Raw genomic sequence first — 21,238 nt, 5'->3', positions numbered from 1 at the left:
ACCTCGTTATCTCAAACTCGATGGGACTGTGGAAAAACTTCGAGATATCCAAGGGTTCAAGATATTGAAGGTAAAATACAATTGTACATAAATAGTGACTGAGATTTCCAAATGAATTCAAAATATCCATGGTATTTGAGATATCGGTGTTTGAGATACCAAATAGTCATACCGGTATATGGATAGATGCAGGGGATCAATTATTGTTCAAGTATGCTGAATGATGATCGAAAGATAAAATATAAACTCTCAATGAAGAGAACTTGTAAGGGAATACATATTAACAAATATCACAGATAATTGATTAAACAAGTACCTATTATATCTAAAATATGACATCACCAGACACCAAAAATAGTTTACTATAAGGACAAAATATTTCTAGAACAATTTTTGAGGCCTTTCTAGTAAGCTTGACTTTCAATACAAATTCTTGTATGATTAACCATACCCATTAATTTATAATCTGAAATTCTTGATAATCATTATTGGGTGGTTGTAATGTGTTTGATTAAAAAAAATAATATCATAGATATTAAAAATAAAAATGAATTATTTAAATTACAAAAGTAATAAAGAAAAATATATAATTACATAAATGATAAAAGACCAGATTTGTATTGCACAAAGAAATTCTTGTTATAAGAATAAAAAATCAAATAAAATTACTATCTTTAAATAAAATGTCATTTATTTTTTTGAAAATTCCTAACATTTTCTGTGGACGGATATCAAAGAATTCTTTGTAGAGATGCTTCGATCTATAAAAATAAACTTATATAAATTATCACTTGCATGTCGTTTATAAGACAAAGTTTCATTTTCCACCAAAAACATAGTAATGATATAACAAACAAGTCTCTAAATAAATATATATTTCTACATTTTGTTGTTAATACTATAAATCAACTTTTATATGCAATTCGTCAGTTTAAAATTATCCATCCATAACTATAAATTTTTGCAATGGAGGAAACATTCTACATAAATACAAAATTAATAAGGAAATGGTTTGTGGCAAGAAATATTCGCAAGTAAAAGAAGGTCCTGAAACTTGCAGATGTTTCTTGTAAGCAAATAAAAGTTGGTTTACAGTACGTTGCCTGATACTTCTACATATAGACGTTATATACTAAACACTACAACATGTCATATACTGTAAACACCACAACAAAGTTACATGGATGTACAAAAGCTGAAAAACCCTGATTCATATTATAGTCCATTAAGTTCTTCTGTAATCATTTACTTGCATTCTTAACATGTACAGTACCATGAAGACACTACAGTCTACATATGTAGCTATTCAATTTCATGTTTCAAAAAAAGAAAAATAGACTCATAATTTAATGTCATTAATGTGTATTACCATAATTATATAAAAAATCATGGTAGAGCATGATCAATCATTATCAATACCAAAGTATAGTTCCCTAAATTAATTAATCAAATCACTAATTAACAACCTTTGTGCATATATATATATACATATTACAATAATGACCAATACACAAATATACATGTACTATACAATCTTTACAATCACAAGGCAAGAATTAGAAATAGAAGACAATTTGACTTAAACATATTTTGATAAGAAGAAAAATGTAGGTAAAAATAGAAATCTCAGAACAACGAAGACAGTAAACAGATCAGATCTTTGATATAGAGAGAACTAAACACATCCTCTTCGCCATGGCTTACAAGTAAGATTTATGTAAAACTTATTGCAAAGATGTCCATTTTGATTTTGCTGATTATGATGTACTGAGAAATTCTTGTATTCTAATTTGGTGATTCCTCAAAAACTGAGATTTTGAAAGTAAAGTTATAGGTTTCTGAGGTATACAGTTAAATGTTTTATTTTACTGTATTGAACAAGCCTTTGATGCATTGTCCCCCATTTGTTCTTGTCGGGCTGAACTCGAGTTACCTCCTGCCAGCAATGACTCAAGCTCAGCAATCTGTGTCAAAAAAGAAAGTGTAAAAAATTATGAATAAAGCATATAATTATATTCTCAGTGAAAAATGTATTGCTTAACAATTAATGCATCTACATTTTTTCCTTATAAAAAAAATTCAAATGTCTACATCATCTAATTAATATTTATTTTCTTTCTTCTTTTTTTAGGCTTTATAATAAAGTCAATTGAAAAGATTGAAATTTATCTCTTTAAGTATGTAGTATTCAAAAACTTTTTTCTTTGTTAAAAAAAAACAATCAAAAAATAAAAAACAACAACAAACAAACACTTACAGAAACTGTGCTATTCCCAGCTCTCTTCATCTGATTTAGATGATTTCTGACATTGGACTGTAAAACGAACAATTGAATAGATTATCTTAAAGTATACAATGTACAACTTCTGTACATGTATGTTGCAATATTGTACTCTATAATCTTGAGAAATTTTATATTATTTTAGTCCAACAATGAGAGAAAGTTAACATTATAGTTTAGCAGAATGTACGTATTACTGTATACTGTACATACTTAAATCATTTATGTTAATTTTGCATAACTTATTAAATGTCACAAATTTGCATCTTATAGGTGTAACATAATTTTTGTGCATTACTTGTTACAATTAATCAGTTACAAGATCCTAATAATGCCTCCAGTTATAACGGATAACTTAATTCTGTACTTGCGGCAAAGATGCAAAATTAAGCATACATATTAAGTAAATTTCTTGTAAATAACATAATCTATATGTACATCAAATACAGTACAACCCCCAAACCTTCTACCTTAGAAGCAGACATTTGTGACCAGTCAAGTATCTCAGATAAATACTCACCACCATGTTCTCCGAGCTGGTGGCTCTCTGTTCTGCAGCCTTGGCGCGCTTGTCCGCGTCATCTGCCTGTTTCTTATAGGCATTTATTTGTTGGTCGTTCTGTTTTTTATCTGCCGGTGGGGGAGGGACTGGAATCACCACCCCATTGTCTGTGGCCTTGGCAGAGGTGTCATTCTTCTTCTTCACTGGTGCTGGCTTGTTTTCATCCTACATATGACCATAGAATATTTATAAAAGGGATTCATGAATTTAAAAAGGGCAAAAAGTGTGTTGGGTCTTTTTTTAATTTTTAGAAGGGCAATAAATACCAGGAAAAAAAAATCTTGTGTGAACATTTTAAACATTTACTATTTCATTAATACAGGATTTTTTATTTAAATGCATTTGATTGTACTTAAATCTTCTTTAAAGTTAAAACTGCTAAGTTAAAGCTGAACATGACTCTTAATTAGTTATATTCTATATTAGTTTTCTCATCTCTGATATCAGCACTAGGGTATGTATACCCTTCCCATTTGTTACACCTGATTGCACTCCTGGAACTCATGGCCAGTGTGTAGTATTTCATATGTTGTTTTATAGTTAATGTTTTATTTCACCGTTTTACATGCATTTGTGTTTGTTTGTAATGCATTTGTTTGCAATTATTGATGTTACTTTTTGGCCTGATGTAGTTTAGTTGCATAGTACATTTAATTATTTTATTGCAACCAAGTAGCAAAGGCAATGTAAGACGTATGTCCTCCCAGGTGAGATCTGTACAACGAAATACTCTGAACCATGAAGAAGTCAGAGGCTTATATAGGGGGTCAAGAAATAGAAGTGAACGAAGAGAAATAGTGGACAAGGAAAAATCACTTCCTTTTACAAATCATGTTCAGCTTGAAAATATCATATACATGTACAAGTACTGTAAATGTATTACATTTGGCTGTGTATTGTACTTAGCATCAGTGGTGAAAAACAGCATCCGCAAAATCAAGTACATCACTAAATGTCTTATATACATATATATTATTTAATATAGACATTCAGAAATGGGCTAAATCAAGTTGAAAAATTTCCGGCAAACATTGTAAAACACTAAATATAATTCATTTACAGCATTGATGATATTTGTTTGATATCTATACAGTTTCTATAACAATATGCTTGAAATCTACATATAATGATAATGCTATTGTATAAGTAAGTCATTAACATATACACTAAATACATGAGCATGCAATACATATGGAAATAATAATGTTAGGTATTTAATGGAGTAACTGTAATAAAATAGCATAAATTGTAATGGCCAAGTAAACATATTCAGAGATGTCAGTACTCGGAAATATTAATTTTAAGATCAGTTATGTTTTATTTTTAGAGGCAGACACAGTACAGAGTTGAATTAATAATTATATATAAATATGAAAAATATTTTCAACTAACGACCAGTGGCTAAAAAGGATTGAAGGATTGTGTGCATATTTCTGAGTATGTTCTACGATTATTATTATGTTGAAATCTTTGGAGATAGCAACAAATAAACATTTCATCTAGGAAATGCTACAGACACAGGATGAGAGGCATATATTAATAGAAAAAGAATTACAGTCTAATGAAATACAAAATATAGAGAGGAATCTCAATAAATCTTCTTTTCTTATTTCTATTTTCTTATATTCTTATTTCTTATTAATGTGATTTTTATAACAATATTGTTTTACTAGTGCCACTACAAGCAGAGAATAACGTGTACACTGGAAATCTATATAAAAAAAAAAAGATAAATAATTCAGGGGAAAGATAATTTTTTAAAAGAGGACAGAAGATCTAAATGAGACATTACTCTTTTCTTTAATTTGGACTGTTCCTCCTCATAAGTACTTAAACCAAACTGAAAATAAGAGCCAAACAGGTACTGCAAATCAATAATCTTAATATCGAACCTGAAATGAAATGACAAAAGAAAACAAGACCCATTGGGCAACAATGCTTGCCTGAATTACCTTGGTCATGCTGTTCTTCAGAACATTATGGCACCTGACCCCTACACTTCTGGGTCATGATTTGAACAAACTTGAAACTACACTACTTTAGGATAGATGCCAGTCAAAATGTGATCATAAAAGCTCAGGTGAGCTGAAAATCACATCAAACTGTCTTTTCAAAAATGATATACTTCCCCTTTGTCTCACCACAAGTCAGTTTAAGAATTCAAACAAATACATTTTCAATATTTTCTACAGTTAATTGATGTTCATTGAGTACTTCTTGTTACCCCTTATAGTTTGATAAAATCTTCACAAAAAAATAATTTCAATTCCTTTTTTTCTGTGATTATTATATGTGATTGTACATGTACTATGCATACAGCCTATCAACTGAGTAACATTAGAAAAACAAAGTCATGCAGCAACATCAAGACATTTTAGCTGAAAAGTAAAAACATGCACTACAAAAGAGAGGCATTATCATTCCAAAGTTAAAACTGAAATTAACATGCTGTCATTCAGTGTGTAGCTACATGTAGATACACAATACTAATTAAAAGATCACTGAAAACATTACAACTTGCATTTAATCCAGAACATTCACATTTAAATAATTCTTCATCTCCATGCACTAGCTTAATATCACATACCAAGTTGGATTTCTCTCTTGCCATCAGGTCTTTGGTAGCCACTCCTAGGTTGCCCCCACTCTTCATCCCTGCTCCCTTCTGTTTGCCCCACACTTCTATCACTGCCACAGAGTCAATCAAGTAGTCCACAAACTGAGGAAATAAGATTATTGGTGCAGATATAGTTTTTCCAGTAAACATGTATGACAAGGTTAGGACATATGAACTCAATTTAATGAGGCAGTATCTCCAAGAAATCATTATATATTTTTAACAATCAGAATACCTTTCTCAGACAATGTTTTACTATCAGTAAACTATAGCACCTCTGAGCCATTATCAGTACAATAATCTCAGGGGTACACTTTAGTACTTTGCTTACCTCAGATGTACACTTAGGGAACTTGAAGAGTTTTTCAAACTTGTACTCAGGATTCATTCCATCTACATAGGCTGTTGAGGTGTACTGGTTGTCCAGGTAGAACTTGAACTTACAGCAGCTCTACAATGAAAAAAAAAAATAAAATAGTTAATATAGGTATCAGTTAAGATTCAAATAATCTACCCAAATGAGACAGAATTTTAATTTCTAGACTTATTAAACCTATTCATGAAATATGTCTAAACTGCACACATCATTCTAAAGAATGAAGAATGATCTTAGTGTTCAGAACAAAAAATTCAACTGACCTGTCTAATGTTGGCTGGAAGGCCTCGGCCAAAATTGATTTGAAATTTGAAATTTAACTCCTTCCCAATCTGCAGGAAAACCAAAGAAAGCTGTAGTAATTAAATGTCCTCTTTGCATGTGCACATCATCATCAATGCATTAAGAAATGATTATAACAAAAATAGCTAATATATTTTCAATTAACTCAAACATTTTGAACATACATGTACATGTAAATACAAGGCAATTTTATACATATTTCAAGTCATGTATTTACAGCAACTGATGATTAAAGTTTGTACAAGTAAGTATTAAATAATTAACACCGAGTAATTACCAATTCTTTGGGATCATCCAAAAAGTCATCCTCCCCTATTTGGGCTCCTTTAGCTGTGCAAGGAATGGCCTCGATCTCAATGTGACCTATTTAAAAATTGAAACCCTTTATCTGCATGTCTAACTTAAAGAACAGACAAAATTTTACATTACTTCTTACAAGTGTGAGCCTAAACTCTTGTTACTTTTGACAAACATTATTTGAGTGCCTACCATTTTCTTTTCCCTGGTAGTTAGTGACTGTTAGTGTCTCTTCGATGTCCAGTTTGTGACTCAGTGACATCAGATGGACATGTACAGTCCCGATCAACACCTCCACATCAGCATCCTCCCAGAACGGATCCTTCTCCTGAAAAGGTTTAGGTCAAATGTTTTTGCAAAGATGTGTACTTGGTATTGAATGTTAAGCAGATTGAGATACCTATCAGTTTTCCATTTTTTTTTTTGGAAATCTTTGTTTCCGATATTGAGATTCTTTAAATATTCATAAAGAATTTTTTTCTCGTTGATGAGGATGTAATTGGTTCACTTTACATGAATTTTTCCAAATCTTGGAAAACTGTGATGACGGACATTCTTACAGGACATGATTGATTTAGCACCTATAAAACTGCTTATGAATTTTTTCACATTATATGACTAAACATGAACAAATATCAACAAATTTACAGGCCAAAAGCAAGGTTTATCACACTCATTTCTTCATGTTAAATATTCATTGAGTGGTTACCTTGGGAACATCCCAGTCGTCTGCCCCCTCCACATAGTTCTGGTACATTTCCTGCATCAGGAACTTCCTGTTGATGAATTTGTTACGATCCCACAACCACTCGTTTCCATTCTCCAAGTTCCTCATTTTAACCATCACCTGAATATAAATGATGTACTATTCTATTTAGCTGAGAATGTATTCATTGCTTTAATTTTCCAAAACACTGTAAAATATGGCAATTGAATATACATGTATAACATTAAACCCTTAGACAATTTTTTCACATCTTTTCACAATTTCACAATTTTTTTCCATCTTCTAAATTTCTGTCAGAAAATCATCCACCTTATACCCAGAAAAAATTGTCAAATTTCTTTGCATTTAATGACCAATGATACAAATGATAGTAGACATTGCCAAACTCCAAGCCACTAGAATGCATTCCTGCATTATACAGTGATTTTTCTACATTTTTTAAACGGGGCCTGGGCCTTTACAATTGGGAAAAATCATCGACATTTGTGTCAAATTGGGAAAAATCAATAAGATTGAAATTAACCTTAATTGACAGGTAAAATAAATATATGAGTAAATGTAAGATTATTTATTCAAAATATTTACTACAAAATAACAAATTAGACACAATTCTACATTTTAAACTTTTTTTTAATCTTTCAAAGTTGTTATTATGATCGTCCTATATTTCCATATTTTTTTTTTTTTGGGCCATAATGGTAGACATAAAAGAAAATCCTACTCATAATAGCCATTGAAGATGGAATAATCTGAGATGATTTATAACAAATCATTTTTTCTAACTCATTATTAAAGCTTTCTAAATTACCTTAATCATATTGCTGCAATAACCCTGCAATATTAGTTGCATCTACCGAGAGTCGAAAATTTGATTTTAGTGGAATAATTTAAGGGATGCTTGTTGTAGAATTACTAGTTCTTTACAAATAAAGCTATGTTTCGCCGGTTCACATGCATCTTACACTTTCTTACAACGTATTTACACACAAGTTTGACATGATCCATGTGTTTTTCTATGTCTTGTAAACGCACAAAACAATCTGCTCTTCCTCACTATTATTTTAAGAGTCTGAATGACCAAGAAAAAAAGCAATCCATTTTAGATAAGTCGTACATAAAAAAATTCAATATAACAAAAACAAAAATGGTTTTATTTTGGGGAAAAAGCAACTGAAATTGAGAAAAATTGGTAATATTTGATAGGGGAAAGGGCCGATATTCGGACCTAAATTGGGTGTAGAAAAATCACTGTTATAGCCCAAGCTAGCCCCCAGTCTTTGAATAACTTTTAGGTCAGTTCGGTCTCAGGTCAGTACAGATTTCAGTTACTCATAAACATACCTCAGTTTTCCCCTCCTTGAGGCCCCTGGCTTGAGGGGACACTAGGGCCAGTTCAAACTTGACCTTTTTGTCCAGCTCTGCTGACATAGCGTCTGCTTCATTCACCATGGGTAACATCTGAATGACATCTTCCTGTAGAATGAGGTCCTCTGAAAGATTCAAAATGAGTTTTAAACCCAAGATGCATCAGCTGACAAAGTTTGAGGATTCTAAGCCTTGTCTAAGTATTTTATGATCCAGACACAAAAAAGCTAACAGACAGATACACAGATACACAGGTGGACCAAAAATTTAACTTTTTTAACTTAATTGTTAACTTTTAACTTAATAGTGCACCGTATACATTATACACTAAAATTCTGAGAATAGATGCACATAATTCTCGTTAATAAATTATATGATTTTACGTATTTTTCACTACATTCTGCATGTTCTCTAGCCACTTTATGTTAATCTAACAATTCTGATGTATGTAAACCTAAATAAATAAGAAACTAAACCAACCCTCTGATTTGCCAGCTTTGTCCATGAACCCTGCCTTCTTGGCAATCTCTTCCTGTGCTGTGTCATAAGTAGGAGTCTCTACAGTTTTTCCCTCTTTTACATTCTTAGCCAAGTCTTGTGGGTGGTGGAAAACGTACAGGTGATTTGGACCAAACAGCACTCTACAGAAAATTGCAATTGTTATGCAAACTTTAAAGTAAAAATTCAATTGGGGGAATGAGAATGAGGTTTTTTGCGGAAAAAAAAAAACAGAAATCAATACATAACAATGGTGCTACATTTAATTGTACTAGGAAATCATTAATTTTCATGGGGGTTTAACTTTCGTTGTTTTCATGGTATGAAGGCTACTTCAAATTCATGTCTTCCATGAATTCAAATGTAAAATTTCAAACGTAAAAAACAAAACATTTCTTCATCCACAAAATCAAATCCCCACAAATCAATATTTTTTCTCAAACCATGAAAATTTGATCCCATGAAAAAATAATTGATTTTCCAGTATATTTAGTCTGTTTACACATTTATTCACAGAATGTTTGAATTTTGACCTACAAAGGAAAAAAAAATACCATATTAATTTATTTCAATAGGTATCATAATTGTTGGGGAATGTATGAAAACTGTACCTGTCATTGTGATGTAACTCAGTTTCCTTGGTGACTTTTGCTCCATTAACCAGAATTTTTCCATCCACAGGTTTGATCTTCACTACTCCCCCTTTATTTGTCACCACACCATGCTGCTTCTGAATGCTGAAAATTTAAAGGTCATCCCAATTATAACTGTCATAAAATGTTAATTTCTAATTTTACGACACCTTCTGTCCCACAGACAGTTTTTATTAACCCTTCTGAAGTAAGTACACTTCATACATTCAATGCTCTAAGGTGCATAACAATTACTCTGTTATAATACTTAACAAATGACAATTAACCTTATCAGTAAATATTATGCGATAAGGATGCCATAATCTTGTAATATATTTTATGCCCTGATAAAAGAATGTATATTTATGTTGTCCTAAGTAAATGAAAATCCAATAAAGACAAACCTGAGTCCACTAATGGTGATCTCAGCAGGAGGGCTAGCATTCTTGTTTCCAACCTTAGATGACCCTTCAAATATATTTCAACATTTTATTAATTTCCATTTCAATTTTTATAAAACTCTATATGCTTATATGTATCATTTGCTTAATAATTGCTAAAAATAGAAAGAAATATGCAATGATCGATGTATACTGTGTACAGGGTTACTTTTGCCCCATGTTATTTTCACCCTTTCACACTTGCAAACAATTTTGTCCCATTTTAAATTTGCCCAGTCACAGTTTTGTTTAAGAATTTAAACTATGTTCTTTGAATATGCCCTGTTTTAAATTCACCTGTGAGTAGGCCAAAAGGGGTGAAAATAAAATGTGGGTGAAATTTTCCCTGTATACAGTATTTATTCTCCCCTTGAAAACAATTGATCTTTCTTTGAACCTTATTTCATAAAGCTCATAGAATACAAACCTTCTTTAGCAAAATGAACTATCATGGCTGTCAGGGCTGGATCTTCATGTAAATTCCAAAAGTGGGGAATCACCTTTTTATCCTCCTCCTTCTTCCTCTCTGCATCCATGTTACCCTGCCAAAAAAATTTAATTAGCTAGATCTGATTTTGCTAAATAAGGCAGTGTATTAATTAACAAGAAACCACTGAAGACAGTTCAATCTTGTTGAAATTTTATGAAAGAAATAATCATTGTCTGATCAATTTCTAATTCATGTTACTAATAAATAAGAATTTGGCATTCCAAATACATGTACTGGTACATCTTAAATGATGGGAAAGGTCTAAGTGAACAAACTGTAAATCTGATATTCAAAATATTACATCTTGATTTAACTATGTGTGAAGAAGGAAGAAAAGCATTTAATAGCAGTAAGACATATCCTCAAACAAGATCATTCTATATTCCAATATTTATCAAGAAAAAATGTTAAGGTTTAGGTAAGTCAGTGGTTACATTCATAGATTCCTGTTAAATAAGTTTTTCTTGCTTGGTCAAAGACCAACCTTGTCTTTCAAGGATGTAATCCCATCAGCTAAGACAAAAGAGAGACTTAATACATAATATCTATCTCCCCTTCAATCCATGCAGCTACACGTAAATCATGTAATTTTAAAGTTTTAGGCTATCATGACAAGAATTGACCTTATAACCTCCACATCACCCCTGATTCCTCTGCAAGTCAAGGACAAAGTTTACGGCTCTACTATACTAGCAGTCACCACTAACCAGTTGAGCAAATCTCTTTGAACAGGGTATAAGGAGTTCAAGCTACATTTTGATATGACAACAACTCACTATTATTTGCGGACTCCTGTTTGGCCAATTGGAATGTTCCTGCCAGGACAACAACTCACCTTATTTGCGGACTCCTGTTTGGCCAATCGGAACGTTCCTGCCAGGACAACCTCACCTTATTTGCGGACTCCTGTTCGGCCAATCATTCCTGCCAGGACAACAACTCACATTATTTGCAGACTCCTGTTTGGCCAATCGTTCATGCAAGGACAACAACTCACCCTATTTGCGGACTCCTGTTTGGCCAATCGTTCCTGCCAGGACAACAACTCACCTTATTTGCGGACTCCTGTTCCGCCAATCGTTCCTGCCACGTCTTCTTCATGTTCTCAATCTCCTCCTGATTTTTTCGGAGTTCCTCTTCCATTGCTTTTTTCATCTCCTCAATTTCTGATAATTAACACTTAATAATTAACAAAATGCACTGCCTTAAATGCACTGTTATATTTTAAATGTTATGATACAAAGTATATTGATTTGAATATTAAGTAAACATGTGTAATACATGAAAGTAATGGAAATAAAGTCGATAGAGTAAAATTGTTAATAAGTCTATAATAACATACATCTGCAAATAAGATGTTAAAAGGCACAGAGAATTAAAAGAATACATCAATATTTTACTACTAGGATCAAACCAAAGTTTAAAAATATACATGGGCTCTAACCTACATTATTTTAAAATGATTTTTAAAAATACAGCAATGATTATATATATTTTGAAATGCAATTAACAAAGACAAGGCAATTATTGCAATTACTTGATAAGTCCTTTAGAAATTCAAAATAGGAACTGTAGCTAAAGGGAAGAGTTATATCTAAACGGATTTTTACTGGTGGCAAAATGTCAAATGCAATAATTAATTCACAGTGAGAATTATTGGCCTTAGGAAATTGAGCGCTGATGCTGTAAATAACTGTCAACACAGACATTTAAAATTTCCAGGAGGAATTCCTAACAAGAGAAAATGATTAGTTGGAAAAATTAATACAAGGATTTTATCCTTTGTCTTGATTATGGTCTTGAAAGAAAGAGAAAAAAAAGAAAATCAGTCCAAAAGTAACACATGTATCAAATGCCAGAAAGATCATATGCTCTTCCTTTTCTACGGAAACATTTAATATACAAACAACAGCTAAATACATAAATTTAACATTCATATACTTAACAAAATAATGTATTTCTATTTGATAATTAAATTGTTGTCATAATGCATTCATATTTTAAATATAAAAAAAAATCTAACATCAATTTTTAACATTCCTCAAACTACAAGTCAGCAGTGCTAACTACAATACATGTAGAAATGCAGCAATCAGGGATTCATAGTCCTCCTATAATAATAACACACACATCCAGTCAGTATGTATAATAATATATATCTACTAAAAAGCTGTGTTTACAATCAAGCATTTTAAAAACACATACCCTAACCTTAATAGTCCTGTAAGATAGATATAATATATTTCTTTCATCACAATTTCATGTTTTTTATCTATCCTAGTTGTGAAACCATTCCCACAAGTTTTTTTTTTACCGTGAGCTGCAATTATTATAAATACTAAATATCAGAAGAAGCAAAGTGAAAGGCAGAATTGAGATATCTAACTGGGGTAAACCTCTAGTGAAACTGGCTAAAATTAATATTACCTTCAGATGACTCTAAAATATAACAAAAGATGTGCTCATCAAAAAAAAGCATGTTGTGGTGAGCCAAACATGGCCAAAGTATATGATTGTGCCATAAAATCAACATAATAACATGATTTCTGAAAGTATTTCACAACAACTCTGTTCATGGCTGGTAATTTGATTGACACAGTCTTAAGGGTAACAAGGGCACTGCAAAGTGGAGCATTCCCTTGGAAGACAGCACATTCTTTTTAATTAAGTTCAAGCCAGAAAATCACAAAGATGCTGATATAAATTACTTCTCTTATGCTTGAACTCACTAACCTACTCAACCACTCACATCCCCTCAGACTATGTTGCAAGGAAATAATACAATATGGAGATACAGTAAAACTTGCTTATAGTGAACTTGCTTAATGCAGATACTTGTTTATAACAGTCATATTTTGCCTCCTAAAAGTTCAAGCTGATAAAAAACAGGTTAAGCGTACTACAAAGTGGTTTTGGTGACCCTTATCCATTCAGTATATCCATGAATTACTGTATATTCATCTTGATCGGTGAATACAATTATAGAAAATGGCAATGAACTATGACATTATCCAATCAATCTCTTTTGCTAAAAATAATTTTCTTAATCAATCCCCTGGTCCAGGAATTAAAATCTGTAACTGTGTAACATTGAAATCAACCAATTAAATTCCCTGCACCCTGAAATTCAACTTAAAATTTGTTTTCGAAGCTTGAAACACTAGTAACTTAAAATATTTTTTGTATGAAATGAAGTCCAAAAAGGCTCTATGTTGAAAATTATACGATCAACTTTATCTTAAAAGGAATAGAACTATTTTTTTTTTCATTGTCTTAAAAAATGACAATAAAATAAAATCAAGTTGTTGTGTTTCAAGCCTCTATTACGACATCCATTATCCCTGTACTAACTGACCTTTTTTACGAGACAAACTGCGTAACAGATACTTTTTGTAGTTTTCTGGGTTAGACATTAAAGAATTATTAATTTAATAAAACAAAACTTTGTAAACTGTCTAATTCCTTTAATAATTATCTATCTTGACTTATCATTAGTTACATGTAAGTCCAATTTAAGATGCTATAAAGCATGTACCAGGTTACTAAATTTGCATATAAGATTAATGTTTAACACTGACAATTTTGCTTATCAAGTTTAGCTTAAGCAAAATCTTTGTCAAAATAAACATGTAACACAATGGTACTTTAATGAAGCAACATTAGTGAGCATTTGCATAGTAGTTGAAGCTTCCAATGAACTATGAATCAAAAATTCTTTCAAACAAGTGGTACCCCACAGCACCACATATTTGACCCTTACCTTGATTAGCATTGGAACCACCACCACCTCCTCCCAGCTGATCCAGAGAGATACCACCTGATTTCAACATCTCCATAAGCTTGGCATTCTCCTCACGAAGCTCACGGATAAGTTTATCTGTGGGACTCTCATTCACTGTTGCAGTTGTCTTAATGGCCTTGGCTCTGTCAGCTATTGAAATATTGTTTACAAATTGACTTTTTTAAAAAAATATTCCCAATCTTTTTTAATCCAATATCATCTTTTGACTCTTCCTCTCCGATTTTGCATCAATTCTTAAAACTTTAAGTAACTTACTCACGTATCATAAGGATTATACTTACCAAATCTCAATGTAGACAGAGTTTCATCATAATTAATATCTGCTGGACTAAGTGCAGCAATCTACAATATAGAAAAAATGAAATTCAATTTAAAATGGCTAGACTTACAAGTACATGTAGATGCATAAATTAGTCAGTATTTCTTCGTTTTTTTTTTTGTCAGATGGAAATTAGAAAATGCTTCTGGACCAATCAATTCTGTGTTTCTATTTATCATGGAGATGAAATACATTTTCAATGGATGTAAAATAATTTGGTTAAATAACCACAATAGTCTTGATGTAAACCTTACCATGATAGTCTTACTGTTGCCACCGAGAGCATTCTGTAGAAGTTTGGTCAGAACAGAGTCTCGATATGGTACTGAAATTTATAAAAAAAAAATTCAAACATATGAGTATCATTGTTACTGCTGTACAACTTGGTTATAAAATCTCAATATTTATTACAGATTGAAATAATATACTTTTTCTCAAACAAGCATGTCATTCAAAATTGAATAAGTGTAACATTAAGTGATTTTACTGATGCTGGTGATTTTTAACCTAACAGTATAGTGATGCTAGTGGCATAAGGTATCACTGACAGTGTTAACTGTTTTAAGACTATACTACTTAGAGTTCAGAGTTCAATTTTAGGCTGAATCTCAAACCCACCTCTCTCTTACATGCATGAAAATTGATAAAGTTGGGGGATGGGGATTGAACCCCCCCCCCCCCCAGCAATTTTGACATCTTATGTCATAGTGGATTGATATACCCACCCACAACTTTCTTTTTGCCCTGTGATTGGTCAGCAAGAGCACTAATCACATTTCCCAGGGTACTCAGTGATTGGTTGATGGCTGATCCCTCTTTGAGACGGTCCCCTGTAGCTCCTGTTGATTCTGCACGCTCACTAATGTGAAATAAGTTAGCATGATAAATACACTAATTAATACATGTAATATTAATATAAAAACAATTATAATGTATTTTTTTTATTTCAATAAAATACACTGTATTAAGAAGTACATATATATACCTGGTATATATATATATATATTAGTAATTTTAGAAATCAATTAATGTGATTACAGTAACTGTATCAAACATGATTCTCATCATAATTGCCAAATAATTGTTGTTCAGCCTTTTTTTTTTCCTTTTTTTTTGATGACCTCTGACCTACCTTCCTGCCAAATCCACCAAGTTCACACTTGATGACCTCGTCATGCTCTGACCCGTTTCATTGGGGGTCTTCTGGACAAATGTGATGGCCACTATGGTGTGAGCTCGACTGTTCCAAATTAGAAAATCAAAATCTTAATAAAAATACATGGAGGAGGTATTCATATACTCTTATTTTGGAATTCAAAAGATTTCTACTTATCAATAAAGCTATTGGTTCAAAAGAAAACTTGTAAACAACTAACATTACATTAAAAAAATTATTCATTTTTCTGAATTGTACACATTTAACCATCCTCTCACTACTGCATGTACATGAAAAGTAGAAAAATATGCAGACTATATATACCAAAATTTTACTGGAATATTATTAAAGCCTTGTATATACCTGCTGGTAGCATTCATGTTGGTGGCCGCCACGGTCCTGTTTCTGGTTCCTTCGCTGATTTTGTTCTCGATGTCTGTGTAGCTGCTGACAGGGCAAGATATCAGAGATTCCACTGGAAAATTGACAAAATAAGATAATGTGAAGCATTTCCTATAAATCCTAGGACTACAAAAAAACATGCTTATTGTGAACATGCTTATAATGAATTGATGCTTACAGTGAAGTTATTTTCATTCCCCCTGGCCTTAAAATATATTATAAACTAAACGGACTTAAAGAAAGAAATATGCTTATAACGAACCAAAATTGTTCATCCCTGGAACTTCATTATAAGCATGCTTCACTGTTTTACTTTCTTGTAATATTATTAAGGAGAATGACTGTGTGATGAAAACAGCAAAGGTGCACTAATTAATGTTTTCATATTAACTGCACTATAAGAAATAATACCATAGAATTCTTTGGAGGGGTGCTGTCTGATTTTTATCGATTGTCTAGTACATATCAAAGAATCTTTTAGAGGGGTGTTGTCTGATTTTTATTACCTGGTACTACCTATCATAGAATCTTTTAGAGGGGTGCTGTCTGAATTTTATTGTCTGGTACCTACCATAGAATCTTTTAGAGGGGTGCTGTATTTTTACTGATTATCTGGTACATACCATAGAATCCTTTAGAGGGGTGCTGTCCGACTTAACTGATTGTCTGGTACATACCATAGAATCCTTTAGAGGGGTGCTGTCTGACTTTTAATCCTCCCTTTGTTGCAATAGACTTTGGATTCAGAAGATCCCTGACTTGTTCATTGTAGATCTCCAACATACTCAGTGTTACCTAAGATTTTAACAAATTAGGCTGTGTAATGTACATATGAACTATACAAATACAGAAAATCGTGTCTACTATATATATACATGCAGATCATGCAGCAATCATTGCCACAATCCATGTGATTTCCATGTTAGCTCATGAAATACTTGTAACAAGTATACACATATATATATTTATAAAGAATAATCATATTTGTTACAATTTCAGTTAAAAAAGGGTTTATAATTATTATAAACACATATAACATGAAATTCAAATTAACAAAGGTCTGGAATATCTTGAATGTCTTGTTAATATTCATTTTTACACGAGTTTTGAAAACAGTACTCACAATATGTAGCGGCTACATTTTCAAAACTTGTCAAACAAAATGTTGCTGGGCTATGGTTTTGAAAAAAACCCCTTTAAAGATAGAAAACGATCTGCTGATTAATTATTATCACTGACCTGGTACTCTTCATTTTCGCCTGCTGTCTGTTTTTTTCCCTCCACTCCCTTGAAGAGCTCCTCACAGAAAATAGGAACAATCCCCTTGTTGTTTCCGTACCCCACCATGGAGTAAGATTTACCACTTCCTGTCTGTCCATACGCAAACAATGAACAGTTGTAGCCCTTCCAAGCATTGTCAAGGACACCCTGGCCAAGGTCATTAAACACCATCCTCTGGGAAAAAGATATTTAAAAAAAATTATTTGTTTTAATTGTCTCATAATTTACTTACAAAAACATTTTTTTTAAAATTAAATTTTGCATTTTCTTATTATGAAATCATGCATGTACACACAATTTATTAATTTTATGAATCTACAACTGTAACACATACTTTTATTGTCCAATGTAATTTAAAATCTTTTTACCTGTACATGTGCTAATAATACAGTGTATATCATATGCAAATCACATTTTTTTTTTATTGAAAAGTCGAGCAAATTTAAGTCAACAAATTTTGCTTTTTTTAGGAAAACAAACTTTAATACAACTAATTTCAGTAAATAAAAATACAAATATGTTTCAAAATTGACAGAAGTTTTATATTAATCGTGTATTGAAAAAAAAAATATGTATTTATATTCATTCAAATCTCTTGCTCTTCCAATTATTTGTCAAAAATTGGCCACATTCAACTCAGAAATATATTTGTTTAAATTTTAACCCTATACTAAAGCAACGATCCTTTAAATTTCCGATACTATATTACAGCGGGACCTCGTCAAGATTTATTATGGTGTAAGCCAGTAAACAAACAGAACTTTTAAATTTTAAATCGCCAGAAGTAATTTAATGTCAACAAATAAGTCCAGTCTACACACACTTCATATTCTCTGTAAATTAACTTTTTAACCAGGGCTTTTCTGTTTGAAGATTATACTGGCATTAACTCCTTGTATATCTAGCATTATAAATATTATACAATGTTTGAATGCATGTTCAACCAATATGCAATCTCCTGTGCAGAGTTGTCATTGGTCCTCTGCAATTGGCTCACGTCAAGAATTTTGACATAAAGTAAAAAAAAGTTATATTTCAAGGATTATTTCAAATTATTAATCTAATAGTTTTAGATCTACTGAAGTAAACATCTACCTTAAATGACAAATTAAACATTAGTGCAAGCATTTTAATTATAATGAATTAAAACAAACTATTTCTCGTGCTTATCATTGTGATATATGCAAGCCAAAGATAGAGGTGAATGTATGAGAGTGACATTAAACATGACTATATATACATGTATACACATATCTAAGATTGCAATGCTTCATACATTTATTCTGAAAAAGGTGCACATAGGGAGTGGAGATACTTTGAGAAAAAATTCTCTTGTAAAAAACAAAAAAAAATCTGATGATCAAACTGATTGAGTCAATTTTATATTTTCATTCATACTTTTTATACATTCCCATGGGTTACATGTAATCCAAGAAAACGAAGTTGAAGAACTTTGAAGATTGAGGTACATACAACTCTGAATTCCAAATTTACTACAGTCAAACCTCGTTGATGAGATAGAAAAAAAATTAACTTCAAGATATCCAAGGATTCGAGATATCCAGGGTAAAATACTTAAAGAATAAGAGGTTGGGACTTCCAAATCTTTGACATATCCATGGTATTCAAGATATCAGTGTTCAAGATACCGAAGTTCAACTGTATTTACTAATTGTTTGATAAATTGTGTGAATTATTTAGATTTTTAAAGTTCAAGATCAAAATAGAATTTGTTGATTGCATTTGAAGCTACTTTATTTTGATTTCTGTCAGGGAAAAAAAAAGATTAGAAATTCTAATTTCACAAAACATATATCCTTTTATTTATTTATTTATTTTCCCTTATTGATAAAGTTTATCTGTATTAGTTAAAAATATGCCAAAGGACAGACAAATTAATAAAACTTCTCTACTAAAACTCTCCGAGTTCAACCAGCAAAAAGAGGAAAGGACAAGAAGAGAGAAGAGGGGGAGATGTGTTACCTGATCAGCATATCTGCTTCCTGTTGGTTCTAAGTACCCATTTGATGTTTCCTTGAATTCATCATGTGACCAGTAAGAGTAATCAAAGGCAAAAGACCGTGCCTCTGCAGCCATGTCCTCAGGGTTCTTGATATAGGTACTGTTACCCCTCATGTCTATGATGAGTTTGGCCTTTCTCTGCTTCTCACGGTCATTGTAAGATATGTTAAGGAACATTCATTCCTAGTCAATACACTTGTAGATTTTTAATTCTTTTTTGAAATTGTTTTATTTATATATGAAAAAATAAATTCAATTCAAATAAAACAATTAAATACATCATTTCTTATTTTAGCAAACTTTCAATTCTGTGTTTAACAAGCATGTTGAAGTCTTATATTTGGCACTACATCATCTTTCAATTTATTTGGATTTTGGACACTACTTTCACTTATGTTTCAGTGCTTTTAATTCCTAAAGATTCTGTACAAAATATTCTAGTCGTGTCTGATTGTTAAAAAATGTCTTCATGTCAAGTGGAAGACATATAGTGCAGAAAATTTTCTAAACAAAAATAATGAAATGCAAATTTCGAAATACAGAGTATCTGGTGACAAATGTCATCAATCTAATAAATTCAATCATATAGTTTTACCTTTCATAAAAAGACAATTAAAAATCAGCAAATAAAAATTAAACCATTATATCTGAACCTTTTGTTCCTAAATAAAAGCTAAAAAGGATATGAAAGGCCTCACTCGAACCGCTACTTTCACGTTTTCCGCCATCGTTTTAGGTCTTTTACCGAGGAAATTCTGAAGTTGCGTGACTGTAAATAAACAATTCGCGCACCTGTTGACCGTCGTGTAAATAAATCAGTTTACGATGCCTTCTTTCACACAAATCCCTTTACTCCATTTTCATGTCTTTTTTCAACAAAGTAATATTTTCTCTTCTTAATAAATTTTGTTATGGACAATATCACGATAGTAATTGTTTACTACTGCCGTTTAATTGCGGATTATCGGAAGGCGTGAGTCCTGCAAACAGAACAGCAGATCCTTGGTTCTTCCGTCAACAAAAGAGAGACAACCGCGTTTGGACTTGTTCTGAGCGAAAGTGACGAAAACCATGAAAACGTACTTATTTTAGTTCAGAACATTTATAAATTTAAACAAATTTCAGTTCAGAACATTTATAAATTTAAACAAATAAATGACGAGATTCCCTGCTAACAGGAATGTTTTATAAATATTCATTTATTTTCTAATATTAGAGAAAAATAAAGATACACCTGACCTTGCATTAAGTGATAAATTTAGTAGGCCCAATATTGGATATTTGCATATACAGGTGCTTTCTTCATTATTTATATATATATATTTTTTAAAAAAGTACATGTAACATAAAAAATGCATGCTTTATCCTTGTTCAGAATGAATGTAACAAAATATTTAAATGCAAAAAGGAAAAAAAGAAAAGAAAAGAATATTTTCTCAAAAACATTTATAGTTCATCCACAGAAAAGCAATGCCACCAAGCCAACAAGATAGTGATTTTATTTCAGTTTCATGCATAGAACATATATTTATCAATTAGAAACAAAACCTTACAATAAAGGTTTATCAACATCTTGTTTATTTCTCTCATAATTCATTGTATAAACATTTTACTAGTACAGTTGTAAAAAATATGCACTGTTGTGACAATTATACCATTGAAGTGTGA

The 21,238-nt window shown here is 31.6% G+C and overlaps 1 protein-coding gene across 1 annotated transcript; it reads right to left on the bottom strand.

The window, feature by feature from the left end:
• Nucleotides 1-615: 615 nt before the first annotated feature.
• LOC133195973 (kinesin-like protein KIF28P) lies at nucleotides 616-19,725 on the bottom strand. The gene is made up of 25 exons (XM_061331960.1): nucleotides 19,532-19,725; nucleotides 17,507-17,722; nucleotides 16,945-17,062; nucleotides 16,229-16,340; nucleotides 15,842-15,949; nucleotides 15,435-15,568; nucleotides 14,964-15,034; nucleotides 14,672-14,732; nucleotides 14,349-14,519; nucleotides 11,639-11,754; nucleotides 10,526-10,640; nucleotides 10,063-10,126; nucleotides 9,638-9,763; nucleotides 9,009-9,169; nucleotides 8,505-8,653; nucleotides 7,146-7,283; nucleotides 6,629-6,764; nucleotides 6,417-6,502; nucleotides 6,100-6,168; nucleotides 5,792-5,911; nucleotides 5,431-5,562; nucleotides 4,636-4,683; nucleotides 2,802-3,008; nucleotides 2,258-2,314; nucleotides 616-1,964 (listed from the first exon to the last, which is right to left on the bottom strand). The coding sequence occupies exons 1-25, from the start codon at nucleotides 19,682-19,684 to the stop codon at nucleotides 1,866-1,868; spliced, it is 2,967 nt and encodes a 988-aa protein (XP_061187944.1). The 5' UTR covers nucleotides 19,685-19,725; the 3' UTR covers nucleotides 616-1,865.
• Nucleotides 19,726-21,238: the final 1,513 nt, after the last annotated feature.

This window comes from Saccostrea echinata, unplaced genomic scaffold, assembly GCF_033153115.1.
Source record: "Saccostrea echinata isolate AGI-Se365-2 ecotype Australia unplaced genomic scaffold, CSIRO_AGI_Sech_v1 ptg000029l, whole genome shotgun sequence".
Classification (NCBI taxonomy): Eukaryota; Metazoa; Mollusca; class Bivalvia; order Ostreida; family Ostreidae; genus Saccostrea; species Saccostrea echinata.
The sequence above is the reverse complement of the archived record's forward strand: the minus strand, read 5'-3'. Positions and strand labels throughout refer to the sequence as shown.